Source organism: Trichophyton verrucosum (genome assembly GCF_000151505.1).
Source record: "Trichophyton verrucosum HKI 0517 chromosome Unknown contig00828_1.f1.exp, whole genome shotgun sequence".
NCBI lineage: Eukaryota > Fungi > Ascomycota > Eurotiomycetes > Onygenales > Arthrodermataceae > Trichophyton > Trichophyton verrucosum.
Window position 1 is genome coordinate 1 of NW_003315240.1, and position 17,387 is coordinate 17,387.

At 49.9% G+C, this 17,387-nt stretch overlaps 5 protein-coding genes across 5 annotated transcripts; 2 read left to right on the forward strand and 3 right to left on the reverse strand.

The window, feature by feature from the left end:
* Positions 1–391: 391 nt before the first annotated feature.
* On the forward strand, positions 392–2,436 carry TRV_06863 (FAD dependent oxidoreductase, putative; the record flags this gene model as incomplete). The annotated part of the gene is made up of 4 exons (XM_003019062.1): positions 392–636; positions 693–1,159; positions 1,183–2,277; positions 2,339–2,436. Coding segments are annotated over 4 exons (1,905 nt in total), but the record flags the coding sequence as incomplete, so codon positions are not given.
* A 188-nt stretch (positions 2,437–2,624) lies between these two features.
* Positions 2,625–4,582, reverse strand: TRV_06864 (uncharacterized protein; the record flags this gene model as incomplete). Its single annotated transcript, XM_003019063.1, has 4 exons — positions 2,625–3,653; positions 3,775–4,031; positions 4,089–4,268; positions 4,438–4,582. The coding sequence occupies 4 exons, from the start codon at positions 4,580–4,582 to the stop codon at positions 2,625–2,627; spliced, it is 1,611 nt and encodes a 536-aa protein (XP_003019109.1).
* Positions 4,583–5,057: 475 nt separating this feature from the next.
* On the forward strand, positions 5,058–6,950 carry TRV_06865 (uncharacterized protein; the record flags this gene model as incomplete). Its single annotated transcript, XM_003019064.1, has 4 exons — positions 5,058–5,145; positions 5,313–5,410; positions 5,491–6,139; positions 6,217–6,950. The coding sequence occupies 4 exons, from the start codon at positions 5,058–5,060 to the stop codon at positions 6,948–6,950; spliced, it is 1,569 nt and encodes a 522-aa protein (XP_003019110.1).
* A 1,285-nt stretch (positions 6,951–8,235) lies between these two features.
* Positions 8,236–10,001, reverse strand: TRV_06866 (uncharacterized protein; the record flags this gene model as incomplete). The annotated part of the gene is made up of 2 exons (XM_003019065.1): positions 8,236–9,039; positions 9,096–10,001. The coding sequence occupies 2 exons, from the start codon at positions 9,999–10,001 to the stop codon at positions 8,236–8,238; spliced, it is 1,710 nt and encodes a 569-aa protein (XP_003019111.1).
* A 1,083-nt stretch (positions 10,002–11,084) lies between these two features.
* On the reverse strand, positions 11,085–16,328 carry TRV_06867 (polyketide synthase, putative; the record flags this gene model as incomplete). The annotated part of the gene is made up of 1 exon (XM_003019066.1): positions 11,085–16,328. A coding segment is annotated over one exon (5,244 nt), but the record flags the coding sequence as incomplete, so codon positions are not given.
* Between the last annotated feature and the right edge of the window lie 1,059 nt (positions 16,329–17,387).

Here is a 17,387-nt window from a genome sequence, read left to right on the forward strand (position 1 = left end):
GTTCTTCTTCTTCTTCTTCTTCTTCTTCTTCTTCTCCTCCTTTTCTTACCTCCTCGCTCACCACCTCCTTCTACCGCGCAGCCTTCTCCCTCTTCCATTGCACTATATACTCTTGACCCTTTTTGTTTTCTTTCTTGTTGCCCGTAATCCGTCATGGCTCCCAGGGTTATTGTTGTCGGTGGTGGATGTAAGTTGTCCCTCAACCAGGTACGGTGACGGGCCGCGACACGATGAAACTGACTGACTTGACTTGCTTCACAGTGTCTGGCCTCAGTGCTGCCCACACAGTCTACCTCAACGGAGGCAACGTCTTGCTGTTGGATAAACAGAGTGAGTTTTGAGTCCGTCCTTTCTTTTGCGCAGCTCGTGGTGGAGGACTCTGGCTGAATAGCTTCAAGACTTTTTTGGAGGAAACTCGACCAAGGCCACCTCTGGTATCAACGGAGCCCTTACCCGCACCCAGGTCGATCTCGGTATCCAGGACAGCGTCAAGCAGTTCTACGAGGACACGCTCAAGTCTGCCAGAGACAAGGCCCGCCCTGAACTCATCAAGGTCCTCACATACAAGTCGGCCGCCGCTGTCGAGTGGCTGCAGGATGTCTTCAACCTCGATCTGACCCTCGTGTCTCGACTTGGGTGCGTCTCTCTACACTATAGAAACTGGTGAAAATACAAGGATTACTGACGGGTAGCAGTGGACACTCGTTCCCCCGAACACATCGTGGCCATGATGCCAAGTTCCCCGGCATGGCCATCACTTACGCCCTGATGCAGCGCCTCGAGGAGCTTACCGAGAAGGAGCCGGAGCGCATGAAGGTGCTCAAGAAGGCCAGAGTGGTTGCTGTCAACAAGGAAGGTAACCAGGTCACCGGTGTTACATACGAGTACAACGGCCAGACTCACACTGAAGAGGGTGTTGTCGTCCTGGCTACTGGTGGTTACGCTGCCGATTTCACCGAGACCTCCCTCTTGAAGAAATGGCGACCAGACACCCTTGGCCTGTCCAGTACCAACGGTGTCCACGCCACCGGTGACGGCCAGAAGATGCTCATGGCCATTGGTGCTAATGGCATTGACATGGACAAGGTCCAGGTCCACCCTACCGGTCTCATCGACCCCAAGGACCCAGGCTCCAAGTGGAAGTTCCTTGCTGCTGAGGGTAAGCCAACATTTATGATACAGAGAAAACTTGTGAACTAGATGCTAATTGTTCCATTCTAGCACTCCGTGGTGAGGGTGGTATCCTCTTGAACTCGGACGGTGAGAGATTCGCTGACGAGCTCGGCCACCGTGACTACGTCTCCGGCCAGATGTGGAAGGAGAAGGAGAAGAAGAAGTGGCCTATCCGCCTTGTGCTTAACAGCAAGGCCTCCAACATCCTCGACTTCCACACCCGCCACTACTCCGGCCGTGGACTGATGAAGAAGATGACCGGAGCCGAGCTCGCCAAAGAAATCGGCTGCGGCGAAGCTGCCCTCCGCAAGACCTTCGACGACTACAATGCTATCGGTGAGGGCAAGAAGCCCGACCCATGGGGCAAGAAGTTCTTCCACAACCTGCCCATGCAGGTCGAAGATACCTTCTACGTTGCGCTGATGGAGCCCGTGCTGCACTTCACCATGGGCGGTATCGAGATCAACGACAAGGCCCAGGTGCTCAACAGCGAGAAGAAGCCCTTCGACGGCCTGTTCGCCTGCGGTGAGCTCGCCGGTGGTGTCCACGGCGCCAACCGCCTCGGCGGATCCTCTCTGCTCGGCTGCGTCGTCTACGGCCGTGTTGCCGGCGACTCTGCCAGCCAGTACCTGTTCCAGCAGCTGCTCAAGAACCCTGCTGCGTCGTCTGCTGCCGGCGGTGCACAACAGCGCCTGAACCAGATATCCCTGCACATCGACCCCAACCAGCCCGGCAAGGTATCTGTCGAATGGAGTGCCCCGTCAGGTAAGCCCTGCAACACCCAATCCCTCGCAGCCCCAAGCACAACAACAGCCTCAGCCTCGACCTCGGCGTCTCCCACGTCGTCGTCGTCTGCTCCGGCGGCCTCTTCGGGGGCTGGCGCTGGTGCCACCTCTGCCGGTCCTGAGCCCGTCGCCGCTGATGTAGCAAGCTTCAAGGTGCCCGAGAAGGAGTTCACGATGGAGGAAGTAGCGAAACACAATAAGAAGGACGACCTCTGGATCGTGGTCAAGGGTGTGGTGATGGATGTGACGAACTGGTTGGACGAGCACCCTGGTGGTGCGCAGGCCCTGTTCAGCCATATGGGCCGAGATGCCACTGAGGGTAAGTCTTAATCTTCATTCTACTCAGTTATGTATTAATACAAACTAACGGTGTTTTCTAGAATTCGAGATGCTTCATGACGACGAGGTTATCCCCAAGTACGCTGCCGGCGTCGTCATTGGCCGTGTCAAGGGCCAGACTCCCAGCCTGGAATACTAAGCCTTGCACACACAGTTGTTGTATATACGCATCTACGTCTTTTTCCGCGTCTTGTCTCTCCCGTTTGTCTCTTATATCCCACATCAGAGATGTACTTTTACGACCAATTTACCAAGAAATTTATTTCATCTATATGCCCATCCATATATCTATCGTACATGTTCACGTCAAAATCATGCAAGCTCGAGTTATATGCTCTTCTTCTCCTTTAAATGCGCCAACACCATCCTCAGGCGTGCCACAGCCGGCCCGTCGCCAACTGCAGCCCCTTGTTCCCCCTTTTCAAGCTTCTCCTGCACTTCCTGCCTCGCCTCTTCCACAGCAGGCTTGAGAGAACCCCATACCACATCTTGGTACTCCCGGTCAAGGTCCAGCCACTCTGCTACACCGGGCAAGTCACGCAGATGCTCGACCTGAGACTGCGGCGGAATACCACGTAATGAAGAGAGAACAAAGTCAATGTCTGGTATTAGCGATGTAGAGGATATGTCAGGTTGTTGCTCTCCGCGCTGGTTCGTCGTAAGAAAGCTCATGTCTGGCTCTGGTTCTGGCTGTAGTTCGTCTGGATCCGTATCCGGTAGAGACGACGGGTCGAAGGTGGCAGACGACAGCAAATCCGAAACAGCCTGGCCGTCTCTCCGCTCTTGTTCCGTGACTGCAGAGGGAGTAGCATTGGAAGAAGCAGATTTCCAGGCAGAATCGAACTGCTCGTCTCCCATATCTACTTCTCTGCCCTTCCCCTTGGAGCTAGTAGTAGATGTAGATATATAGCCGGTACCAGCACCATCAGCAGTATCACCATCAACAGGCAAGCCTCCCTGCTGAAACTCCCTCTCCTGGTCTACCAAGCTCGACTGCATCCCCTGGGAAGGCAGTGACCGAAGAGCCGAGCCTGGCTGCGTAGATGATGAGCCATGGTGTATCCCGCCCTCTACAGCTGCTCCTGGTCTGGCTGCCGAAGAAGAAGAAGAAGAAGCACCACCGGCCTTTTCAGAGCTAGAAACGCCCGCCAGCGAAGAAGACACGTCCCTTGCAAAGGCGTAGGAGCCCGCTGGTGTCGAAGCAGAGGGTGTAATGGCTGATTTCAACAGCCCTGCAGCGGAGGACTGTATCCTGTCTGCCATTGACGTAGAGCCGGAGGAGGGCCTGTCTGCGCTCTGCGGCTGCTTCTGCTGCTTCTCATGCTTGTCTCCCGTCTTCTCGTCCATGCTGGCTAACTAACTATCTCGTCTGGGGTCGGTCGAGTCTAAGTAGGTCGAGGGGTTGGGCTTGTGAGTTTATATAGCGGCTTGTACTAGGTATGATGCAACTCTTCCTCTGCCTAGGCGAGTGACTTGCATGTGAAGGGAGAGAGAGTTGGGCATTGACAGCTCTTTGCTTCTTCTCTGAACCAGCCAGACTGTGGGGGAGAGATCGATGTGCTACCTGCTTGTCTATATGTCTATCCTGCTGGCCACTACCATCATCTGAGCGAGCCTGAGGGTTAACTGTCTGTCTAGTTATCTTGTCTGTCTGTCTTGTCTGTCTGCCTTGTGGCGTAGCTTGACTGACCATCGCAAGTGACAGACTTGCTTCTTCACCATCTTCACTATTCACTACTACTATCTCCATCCTTCACTCTCTTCTGCCTCTGGCTGTCTACTGTCTACTACCAATAAATCCCACCAGCTCCGTCAAGCAGTCACAGGTGAGTCTCTTCTTCTCTGCTTCCATGCCCTCGAGCTCGCTGCTGGCCTTCTCCGAGCTCTGCTGTGGCTCCTGGTGGCCTTCTCCCACTCGACAGCTGCTCTCTTCCTTCACTGCTCTCTGTCTCTGTCTCTCTTTTCTCACTGCTAGTTATCTGACTACTTAAACCGGCTGCGCAGTTGACTGACTCCTGGCTTCTTCTCTGCTTCTCCAGCTTAGCTCTCTATCTATCTATCTACCACCGTCTCTGCTCCACCTTACGCAGACAGCTTTCTTTCCTGCAAGAACAGCACAATAAAACTTCTATCCAACAACCATCCAGCCAGCGCCTCTTCGGTCCCTTCTTGTCGCCTCTCTCCCGGTAGGCAACTCCCGCAGCCTTTTTCTTCCTCTTCTTCTTCTTCTTCTTCTTCTTCTCTGCTGTGTCTCTTTTACTGCGCTGCCCACCAAAGAGGTGCATCCCTCTCAAAAAAAGGCGGAGAGCTAGGAAAAGGAAGAGAAGACAGATAAAGGCCAGCTTAAGTACTCTGCATCTTCTCTTCTATCCTACTCTATTCTATCTTACTCTGCTCTATTAACTGTGTCTGTTCTGTTCTATTCGCACTAACTGAGCGACCCCCCCTTAGGTGAGCTAACTAAACTAAACTAAACTTACCTTTTTTTTTATCTCCCTGGCTGGCCTTATCGCCCCCAAACCAAACCAAACCAAACAACCACCAAAACCACCACCACCACCTCCTCCTCCTCCTCCGACATCGACATCGACCAGCCAGCCGCCCACCACCCACGCCCGCCATCGACCGACTCTCGAACCCCAGCTCAGGCAGACGGACAGCAGGAGACACCGCTCGACGGCCGCCTGTCTCGAGATCCAACGAGTTTCTGCTCTTACGGCTTGGTTTTGCTTCGCTCGGAACGGCGTGAGACAGTGAACAATGGTAGACGGCGATCCAGGTTCACCCACCTGGAAGTTCACACAGTCTGTCCTCCCTGACTCCCGCTCGATTCGTGCTCAGGACCTCGGTTTGCTGACCTCCAGGACAGGTGCTTCGGCGACAAGGGCGATGTAGAAGACATAACAGAAGGTATTTTTTTTTATTATTATTATTTCTTATTTTACTTTTTCGCCCCGACTTGAACTTGTTGACAGCTGGAACAAACCGACTGACGCCGCCTCCTCTCTTAACTAGCTGATATCATCTCCACCGTCGAGTTCGACCACACCGGCAACTATCTCGCTACCGGAGACAAAGGTGGCCGAGTTGTCCTGTTCGAGAGAAACGAGACGGTTAGCAGCTTTCCTTTTCCTTGCCAAAGTCAACGAGTTCACGTTCGACTGACATCCCCGGGGCGGGTGGGAATTAATAGAAAAAAACATGCGAGTACAAGTTCCATACAGAGTTCCAATCCCACGAGCCCGAGTTCGACTATCTCAAATCCCTAGAGATCGAAGAGAAGATCAACAAGATAAAATGGTGTAGACGGCAGAACGCATCGCATTATCTCCTATCTACAAACGACAAGACCATAAAGCTATGGAAGGTCTTCGACAAGTCGCTCAAGGTAGTGGCGGAGAACAACCTGTCCCGCGACCTCACCCCGGCCGGCGTCGTCAGCGGCGGTGGCATCGCCCGCCCTCCTCGCGTCTCCTTCAAGGACTCCTCTGCCCTCAAGCTCCCTCGGATGACGCACCATGAGACAGTCGTCGCAGCCGTGCCCAGGCGGATATATGCAAACGCCCATGCATACCATATCAACAGCATATCGGTCAACAGCGATGGAGAGACCTTCATCAGCAGTGATGACTTGCGCATCAATCTCTGGAACCTTAACATCCAGGACCAGAGCTTTAACATCGTCGACATCAAGCCTGCCAACATGGAGGAATTGACTGAGGTCATCACCGCCGCAGAGTTTCACCCCACCAGTTGTAACTGGTTCATGTACGCAAGCTCCAAGGGTACCATCAAGCTTGCCGACATGCGGCAGCGAGCCCTATGTGATGAACATCAAAAACGTACGCTCCCCCCCGCACGCACTATTTCTCACTCTCTATCTTTTCCTCCAAGTCTACAATATACTAACGGCTTCTAGAATTCGAACAAGAAGAAGACATCACCTCTCGCTCATTCTTCTCCGAAATCATCTCCTCCATCTCCGATGTTCGCTTCTCCCATGACGGCCGATACATCCTCTCCCGTGACTACCTTACCGTCAAAATCTGGGATGTCAACATGGAGCGTCAGCCCGTAAAAACCATTCCCATCCACGAACATCTTCGCCCACGCCTCTGCGACACCTACGAAAATGACAGCATCTTCGACAAGTTCGAAGTCGTCTTCTCTGGTGACGCCCAAAACGTCATGACGGGAAGCTATAACAATAATTTTATGATTTACCCGACCGACCCCACCAAGGAAACAGAGGTCGTACTACAGGCGGATAAGACGGCGTTCAAGGCTAAGAAGGTCGGCGTCCCGACGCCAATCAACTCTACGGCTTCCACTAACGCTGGGAAGAAGAACGGATCCAGATCCGGTAGTCCGTCCGGCGCGGGGGGACGGATGAGGAAGGAAACGGATGCTGACCAGATTGATTTCAACAAGAAGATCTTGCATATGAGCTGGCATCCATTTGAAGACAGCATCGCCATTGCTGCCACTAATAATGTAAGCTCTACTTCTTCTTCTTCTTCATCGTCGTCAACCTACACCATTTTGCTAACCCGATACCTCTTAGCTCTTTGTGTTCTCCGCTCTATGAGAAACATAGCTGCAGTCTCGATATATCCTAAGCGTCCATTACCCCATCTACTCTGGCCCCATTGACATCACTCACCCTTCAACATGTTAACCTCTTCCGTCTTCCATCCCCATCCTTCATCTCCCCGCCACACCTCCTACTTCGAAGTCCTGTCTCTTGTCTTTTTTTCATTTACCATCACTATCTTTCCATTCCATGGACCCTGGCAACAGGTAATATGACAAACATGCCTCCATTTTCAACCACATCCCAGAAAGAACCATACATACATATCCGCCATGACCCAATGAAGGAATGAATAGTGACTCCCTCTATGCTCGAGGGAAGTACCTGCCCCATAAAATAACTGAGTTCTGAATATCTACTACTACTACTACTACAACACCAACAACAGATCATTCTCCACCTTTTTTTTTTTTTTTTCAACATTTTATCTCATCCCATATCCTCCCTCCAAACTGCAGACTCCCAGTTTCCCTATTCATTCGTTCCCCTTACTTACTTTACCTGCTTCCTCTCGCTTTCATAGAAGTGGAGACAAGACCGCTTAGCATGGACGATAAAACTCTCAATACCACATACCCACATACCCAATATACACACCCCCATCTACCCGCCCCTGTGTTGCTCTAGACGCAAAGCATTGACTTAAAGTGAAAATGGAATGGACTCGACGGAATGGAGAAGGGATACAACTGGCTGGCTGGCTGGCTGGCTAGCTAGCTAGCTAGCTAGTTAGGCATGGACATGGATATGGCCGGGGCTAGGGATATGGTTATGGAATTCTGCGAGAGATGACTTCAGTTCTGGGCCTGGGTGCAAAAAGACATGGGCATCATCGAATCAAAAACACAAAAGTAAACTAGAAAGATTCTCTCTAGTCTAGAATTAGGATGTTATCGAACGAAAAAAAAAAAATATGTTCTTGTTAATTATGCTGTTATTCAGCTGGCTATATACTCCGTGGTTAACTGGGATACTCGACGTGTTCGTCAGGATTGGCATCTGGTCCTGGCCCCAAGTGTCAGTTAAGGTTGCGGCCTGTCCCGTCTGCGAACTTGGTCCCCTCATCCCTGTGGTTAATTATTTAGAACTAGTCGAGATTGTAATGTCGTATCTCTTAAGACATCAATGATATGTAATTGTGCAGTAAACCTGGACTGAGAGTGGCCATATCCATGCTACTGTGAACATCACACCTACACACGTACACATTATCATTAGCTATATTGTAGATATAAGTCTTAATATACAGTCCGTGGAACCGAACGAACCATCGCACATAACTAGGAAACCTAGTCAGTCATTAAATAAGTTAAGTGTAAAACCTCATGAATCATCTCAACGTCCCTACTCCGCAAATCGACTTCTTTTTCGTAACGCGGGCCCGTACAAGTACAAGGCATACACCCCAAACACACAAGCAGCCGTCAACGCCCCGATCAAACTTGTTCCCTTTGCTATTCCGAGATTCCGATACAGCGGGCCAGACCATAAAATCGACGCAAATGCTAATGTCGACCGGGCAAAGTCGTTCATGGCAAAAAGACTGGCGCCGTACTTCGGGTATGCGACTGCCATGTACCCGAACATACATTGCAGTAGGGTAATTACACCAGCCATGATGAAGAAGAACCCCAACGTTGGCACGATCCAGTGGATCTCCTTCTTTGATGTCCAGGCGAACAAGAACATGCCTGTGGGCACGAGCAAGGAGCCAAGAAGGGCCGGTATAAGTCTGCGTTCTAGTGGAGGGAAGGTGCCGCTTAAAATGGGCTTGGAGATTGCAAAGTGGGTGACAATGAAGTAGAACGGCATGATGGTTAAAGCGGCAACTATGGCAGTGAGGAATACAAGTCCCATGTGTGGTAGGCTCATGTGGTATATGTCGAGGTAGACGAGTGGGAAGACCTCGAAGAAGGAGTAGAAGATGGCGTAGACCAGGGCGGTGTAGACGGTGGTGAAGAGGATGGCGGGATCCAAGGCGTTGATTTTCCAGGGAATAACCAGGGCGGCGTTCACTATGGCACTAATAGATGACTTGGACTTGTCGAGATCGGAGGGAGCCTTGAAGGCGTTGTTACCCGTAACTTTTCTGAGCCTTTTTGCACGACGATGGAGAATTGTCTCGGAAGAGGTTTCGGGGAGGAAGAACTGGATTATAGTTAATTTTGAGTCTTACATTAGAAGAGTGTAAGGGTACAACGAACCAGAAGTATTAGACATGGTACTGTGCCCCAGAGAACTTCCCACATGGACCACCGCCAACCTTTGACCACAGAGCTAAACCCGCCGATAGTAGGGGCCACTGCAGGCGCAGAAGTAGCGAATGTGCCCCAGACCCAAAGGCCATAAGGCAGGTTGATGAGACTGGTCACATCCGCCAACGACGCAGCTCCAGTGGCCAGACACGGCGAGCCAAAGAATCCCTGGAGGAACCGTAGAACAAGAAATCCAGGCGCATTATTAACCACACCAGTGATCACAGTTAAAACCATGAAAATCACCAAAGTAACTATGTATGGAGGATTCCGCCCGAGAGCTGTGATTTCTGACATCGGACTGAAAAGCAACGGTCCAATTCCATAGCCCAGAAGGACCAGTGCAAGACCCAGAGAGCCCACAGACTGAGAGACGCCATATATTGTCATGAACTCTTGCTGCACGATAGAGAAGATCGAGGAGGACATGTAGATGACAAAGGTATAGAAGTTGATTTGGAAATATACCAGGAATTTCAACCATGACGGCCAGTTATGGGGGTTTCCAGGATCGGTATCAGAATACCATCCGACCAATATTGTACCATCGGGCGTTACCTCGGGACTGATCCAATGAAATTCGTCGTCCTGTGCGCTTTTCTCTATATCTACCGACCTATCTCCGCTGTCTGCTCCTGGCGAGGAGGGGTCTGGTGATGGTAGGCCCTCGTTTTGTTGCTCATCACTGCCTTCGGTACGACGTGACCCTGACTGTTGTGCGGCTTGTTCCACGGCAGACAAATATTTCGGCGGTAGTTGAAACCTGGCCTGCTCCTCTGGGTACTGAAATAATCGGTCGTTAGTTAGCCACCGGATGCAGCTACCGAACGCCGTGCTGGGAAGAAAAGCGGCCATGGGGCGTCAGCAGTCCTGCTCCAAGAGATGAAGCTGATGTTGTTTGTTGCTGGATAAGAAACGACGAGAAGGGATGAACGGATCAAGCAATAAAGCAGCTTTATTCTTCGTGTAAATGACGAACCGGAGCAGGCGGCCCGATTACAAGCTGGTACCTCTGTTAATCATAGGCTTTTTCTTTTTGTGTCATCCCATCGGCATTATTATTAGAAAGCTGTCTCTGGTCCTTGGGTCGGGCTCAACTCAAATCCTGGGGAAACCACAGCTCGCCTGCAGGGAGCAACAACGGCTTCCCCACTGGAAGACTCAAATATTCGTCCGCAGCCATTGGGCGTTAAGGTTTCTGCATAAATAAATCGGCATCGATCACATTATTGAATCTGGTGGGCGTTAACCTGCCAACACTCTGGAGGCGCACACTATGCAGCCTTATCAAGATGGTCCCTTTTTGCGTCATAACTAGTTCTCCTTTTGCTTTTTGAAGATCATCATCGTTACCGCTACAATGGCAACGAGCAGAGCCACGATCCTGTGGGTATAATATGGGGGAGTCCTCCGTATCGGCCGGATCTATTTAGATGGTGGAAAGCTAGAAGTTTTCGCGTTGTGGACGGACTTTGAGCGAGGTTGAAATAAGGGAGGCCGCCGCCAAGCCAGCCGCAGCGGGTCCCTTGGGCATATCAGATGACGGATATCAGATGTAGATCGACAGCGGGCTGCAAATCTTGAGGGCAGATCTGATAGTGTGTCACCGCACATTCTGCACGGTGCAGTTATGCACTCAATGCTGGCCCTGCCATTGGAGAGGTAACTGGGGTTTCTTTAGGGATACTTTGACGAGGTAGATAACTGGATGGGTGACCAAAAAGCTGGTAACTAACTAATAATTCGTTCATTCATTCTGGAGACATATCTAATTGCGAATATCACGGACTTAGCCGAACCACCCTCCATTTATCCACCATGTAGTATCTGCTTTATTTCACTTGTGGAAAACAAAACCCAAAAATAAGGGAAAAAAAAGGAAATACCAGCAATTAAAAAGGAAAAACAACAGAAATGTTGAGAAAAGCATATCTTCCCTTACTTAGCCAACTTCTCGGAAAACCAGCCAACGAGATGCTTGACTGTTGGGTAACTCCAGACTAATGTAGGTGGGATGTTTATCTTGAAAGTTCGTTGAAGCAGCCGCCTAAGGGCAGTGTTCATGACTGAGTCTAGTCCAAGATCCGATAATGCTATCCTTGAGTCAACGTCCGTGGATGGGAGATGAAGGACGCTGGCGACGCATTCACGGATCTGCTCGTCAAGGTATGCTTTGAGTTCCGGCCCTGAGGATGGAAGCTTCTTACAGGCACCACTCGAAGAACCACCGTCGGTGACACTGGGTGGGTCAGTTATAGATCGTGCACGACGGATCGCAATGTCCTTGAGTAAGGGCGTCGGCAGCGGTTCTCCTTCCTCAAAGGAGCGACTGCGAAGTACAACTCCATGATCGGTATTGAACTGTAAAAGGTACAGCCAAGCCTGAAAGGCGTCGTGTCTGGTCACATCAGTGATGCCTTTGCTCTCAAGCTCTGCAGCAACAAAGTCACTGTCACTGCCCATCCCCATTCCACGCCATGCTGTCCACTGGAATGAAACGGCATTCTCGCCCAGATTACGGCGGTGTGTAGCTAAGGCGTCGAGAAAGGTGTTGGCGCTGCCGTATGCACCTTGCCCGGGGAACCCAAATAATTGACCACATGATGAGAAGAGAACGAAGAAGTCGAGTGAATCAGGAGGGAACGCCTCATGCAGCGCTAATGACCCAGCAACTTTGGGCGAGAGGACGCGAGCAAACGCATCTTGTGTGGCGTCTTGAATAAGTTCATTCTCTAACACACCTGCGGCATGGACAACGCCCAATACTGGTGGGAGATTCAACCGGTCCAATTTCTCCAGCAAACGCTCTGCCGCTTGTGAGGTTGAGAGATCCAAAGCTAAAATGTGAACACAAACGCCTTGCTGCTCAAGATCCCGAATCTTGGATATAACTTGCTGTAGCTCCTTACTGGCCCGATCCCAGATTCTCCGTGGTGGGAGGCCTCGTCGGGAAATAAGAACAAGCCGTCGAGCGCCGTGGCTGACCAGGAATTCAGCCACGGCGAGGCCTAGAACACCCAAGCCACCAGCAATCAAATATGTTCCCTCGGGCCGGGGAAGAGCCTTGGAAACTTCCTGCTTCCGACAGTCTCGGGATAGAGCACGGAGTCTAGCTGTTCGCGGAATACCGTCCATGATACGAATTACATCGGGCCCCTGGATATACTTCATGGCAGTGAGAGGCACTGTATGCTGTTCTCCATCAATAAGCCCTCCAAAGTTGTCGGGGTGTTCGCTGGCAATGACTCTACTAAGTCCCAATAGTAGAGAGTGTGCGAGCGCCGTAGGAGTCTCTGCTTCCATCATGTTCGTGGTAAGCACAAATAATTTGGTAGCCAAAGAGTTCTGAGCAACATATTTAATAATCTCCAGTAGCTGCCAGGTGAACCTTTCAGCTGCTGAAGGCACCTCTTGCAGTGACTGGACTTCTTCCGGGATATAGGCTATGGCAGTCCCTTTCTGATTTCCAATGGATGGCAACACTTCACGCAAAGCCTCTATAGTTGTAAGCTGATCCAACTGTATATTGGCCGGTAGCGTTCTGGCGTATGTCTCTCGCATGGTATTGCTCATAGCAACCATGATAATCCTCTGAATTGGAATGGGGTCCTCTGCAGGATAAGCTGGAGGCCAAGCAACACGATGCACCAAGCTGGACATGCTCCCGCTTGCACCAGGTGTGCCCTCAATTTCTGAAAATCGCATGGAAGTAAATTTAGCAAGCAATCGAGAGTCCTCACTCAGTATATAAACGTGGGAAGAGTAGTCAATTGTGGTGTCTCTCTTGACGTATATCCAGCCTATCTTAGGTGGGTCCTGGGCAGTCCAAATGTCTACCTGCTGGATCTGAGCTGGCATACGTAGTCGAGGATCAGAGAAGAATATCGTAGACCCAATCGAAGTAGCTGCATCTAGTAATGGGGCCCAGGATGACTGGTCCCAATCTGGATTCACGGTATTGGGAGAGACGTCTACCTTCGCTATCATTTCATCTGCATTGCCATAATGCTCCATGACCTTCCAGGGGAATCCCATAGCTGCAACGCCAACCTTGGCTAGATAGTCAATTGTGAAGTCATCATCAAGTCGAGTCCCGATACGAGTCTTAATTCCAGACAGATCAATCACTTCTACGATGGCTTCGGTGCGGGCTGCACAACGGGACTCGGTGTGTGTTACCCAGGAGCTTTCTTCAACGCTTTCGTTCTGTATGAACCGAGACATGAGCTTCACTTCATCGCCTTGTATGACTATCTGGACAGCTCGAGATCCACTCGTTGAAACAGGGACCCTGAGTATGGTATTCTGTAGTGACGAGTTTCCAGTCGCTTTCAAAAATGTATTGAGTAGACAGGCAGCCGGGACAATTTCTGTACCAAACACTGGATGGCTCCCTGGGAAAGGTTTTGTGGTGCTATCAAGCGTAGTCGAATGCACAACTAGATCTGTACCGGCTATGGTGGTGCGGCGACCCAACAGTGTATGCGTGTCAACATCATGAATATCCGCTACCATACCCATAGTACTGTGGATGGGTTGTTTCTGCGCTATTGGGCGATGGACCCATGGGCTCAGAGGTACGTCTTGCATCCATGTACCTTTCATCTGACTATTCCAGTTGATTTCTACTCCGCTGCAGTGAAGTTGGCCAATTGCATGGAGTATGCTTTTTTCAGCTGGCTGATCTCGACGAAGGGTTTGTATCATGGAGTAGTCCTCAATCCCAGCTTCCATCAGTGTCTCACTGATAGAATGTGAAACAAGTGGATGACTAGATATTTCTAGGAATCTTCGGTAACCGTCGTCAACGGCAGCAAGGACTGCAGATGTAAGCCGCACTGGGTTAGTCATATTGTTGACCCAATATGTAGAGTCCCGAAGATTTTTGCCCCGTGGGTTCAATAACGAAGTAGAGAATAGCCTCACATGTGGATGAGCTGGATTTAGCACACCCTGTAGTGTAGCTGCAAGAGGCTCTCTCAGTTGGTCCAACATTGGGCTATGGAATGCGATGTCTGTCTTCACAGTATATGTTTTCACTCCTTGTTTTTGGTATTTCTCGGTGAGAGCAGCCACGGAATCATTTGTCCCTGCAATTACACAGGAAGTTGGAGAAGAATCGATGGCCGCTACTACGTCTCTGGCTTTCTTAAGTTCTTCGCATACCTCTTGATAAGGCTTGGAGATCAGGGACATTGACCCTTGGCCCATGACTTGCCTGTACAAGGTGGCTCGGCGAGTCACTATAAGAGTGCCCTCTTCGGGTGAAAGAGCACCTGCGACCACAGAGGCAGCTATCTCTCCTACAGAGTGACCAATAACTGCCTGGGGATAGATACCACGGCTCTTTAACAAGGCGCTTATTCCGATTTGTACAATATATGTCAAAATCTGCACGCGATCGGAGGAATTGAAATCTCCGCACTGAAGCCATTCAATGGGGGAAAGGTTGATTTCTTCCTCAACAATCTTGTCAAGGGCTTGAATTGCATCATGGAAAACCCTGTTGTTTATTAACTCCTTTCCCATGTCGGTCCACTGTGCTCCGTGGCCAGAGAAAACCCATACAACATCCTTCGCCAAATCAGATGGGAGAACGCGGCTCCGGGTAATCCATTGATTGTTTGCTCCTTTGCATATGTAATCCAAAGCAGCTATGGCGCCTTCAACATCATGTATGACTGCCGATGTTCTGAACTCATAATGGCTTCGGCGTGCCGCAAGGGTTTTGCAAAACATAGCCAAATCAAATTGAGCCTTGTCTTGTTGCCCTATCCAAGTTTTGAGCGATTGAGCTAGAGCTGCTAAGCGTTGTTCATGTGGAGCGGAAAGTAGAAGCAGGTGCCCATTGGACGAGTCCCTTGTCTCATTATGGAGGATGGGAGAAAATTCCTGGAACTCTTCAATAACAGCATGAGACACTGTTCCACCATAGCCATAAGAGCACACTGCAGCGCGGCGTGGCCCTGTGTCATCTGGCCAGTCTGTTAATTCCTGAACCACTTTTAGGCCGGAGTCATTCCATTTTATTTTCGTGTTCGGCGTTTTTAGGTTGGCTTGAGGCGGCATCAGTCCTTTTTGAACTATCAAAATAGACTTAATGAGGCCCATAACCCCAGCGCCTGCCTCTAAATGTCCGATATTTGGTTTGATAGAGCCAATATAACAAGGATTGTCTATAGAATGCCTTTTCCCGTAAACTTCTGCAAGGGCGTTGATTTCTGTTGGATCCCCAAGTGCTGTGGATGTGGCATGGGCCTCGACGTAATGTACGGTGTCAGGATCAACATTTGCGGCCTGCAAGGCATTTCTAGCCACAAGTTGCTGTGCCTTGGAATCTGGGGCCATGATTCCATTTGTTCTCCCATTGTGGCCGACTGCAGTACCCTTGATAACTGCAAGGATATGGTCTCCATCAAGCCGAGCCTGGGACAGATTTTTAAGAATGACAGCCCCCGCACCTTCTGCACGGCCATAGCCGTTCGCATCTTCGTCAAATGAGCAGCACTGTCCGTCTGGAGAGACAGCCCCAGCCTTGTTCAAAACCCGAGTAAGTCCAGGCCCACAAAGAGCATTCACGCCCCCAACAATGGCAATTCGTGATTCTCCTGTCGCAATAGCGGCTGCACCGTGATGCACAGCAACAAGGGAAGAGGCACAAGCAGCATCAACGGCAACGCTTGCCCCAGTCAGATTTAAATGATAGGATATCCGGTTTGGAACTCCGCAATATGCAGTTCCGATTCCCATCCAAGCATCAATGTTGGGTAGGTCTTCCAATACCAATCTTGAATAGTCATTCGAGTTGACACCCCAGTAAACAGCTGTGTCACTGCCGCTAAGTGACTTTGAAGGAATACCGGCGTGTTCTAAAGCCTCCCAAGCAACTTCAAGGGAAATTCGCTGCTGTGGATCCATTTGTTCAACTTCCTTGGGCGAGACCCCGAAGAATTGATAGTCAAAGTCTTCAATAGTATCGACAAAATACCCTCGGCTTGTTGTTTGATCAAGGATCTTTTTGTTGCGGGGGTCTCTTTTATGATACGGCTCCCAGCGATGGACGGGAATATCTCCACAAGCAACCATTTGTTCCAGAAGTGCCTGCCATAGGCTTTCAGGATCTTGTATGCCGCCGGGAACGCGGCATGCCATACCAATAACCGCTACATCTTTGTATTGATCCTAGGGCTAGTTAATATGGTTGTCTTAAAATCAATTGGTAGGCTGACATACCTCAGTGCTGTACGTGGTCACAGGAGAATCAGTACAGGCATCTGACCTTGAGCATGGAGTATTTGTAATGACAGAAGACGTTTGAGATATTTCATATAAACATAGAGCCAATAAGCCAACCCACACCTAGAAATTGTATCCGTCAGGGTGTTTGTGTGTTCACCTAAGGGTAAATATATAACCGCAGAATATATTTCAACCTAGATTAAAATTTTCATTCTTGTGACGTTTCCATTCAGTACAAAGTTGTTGTGAGAGAGAAATGCAGATCCTTCCAGGCGTCTCCTTCCCCACTGGGAGCAACATCCCACCGGCTCCTCTGAGTACTTGTATCTTGCATTTTCGTGACCACACCGCTTGGGGAAACGAGTATTAGTGGCGTATTTAAAGAAAATGTGGTCCTAGATGAATGGCTTGGATAAAGGCTTGGCTCATAGTGACCGATGACGGAAGAGAGGATCAAGTATGGAGTAGTTATGCCATCGGACATTATTAAATTGTTGCTGAAATGGATGTGAACTGGTTTCCATGAGGACAGCTTTGCCTTTTGATATGAGCACCATTCGTTTCATAACTCGTAGTAATATTTTTATCCGTAGTCAACAACAGCGAGATGATGGTATAGATCAATTCATTTCCTCATCTTTGTACTACTCGTTCGTTATCTTAAAATAGAGTGCTGTGTTGGTAAAAGCCCATCTGGATGGAGGCGTTGAAGGGTATCAATTACATAGGGTAGCGAGCATTGTTGTCAGCAATACTGAAAATATAGCGATAAAGGTATATTGCGCCATTTCTCTCATGACTGGCACTGGATATTCTGGCAATAGAGAAGGTGTTGTTGGCATCTGACAAACGTTTAGCTTCCGGCGAAAAAGAAACGTGAGAAAATGAAGGTAAGCCAAATGATTTTTGAAAAAACAATCCCACAGGCTAGTCGGAGGGTAGGCGAGTGGCTTTCAGCCACAACTAAATATATCTTGAATGAAAGTTAGTGGGAAAAGATGG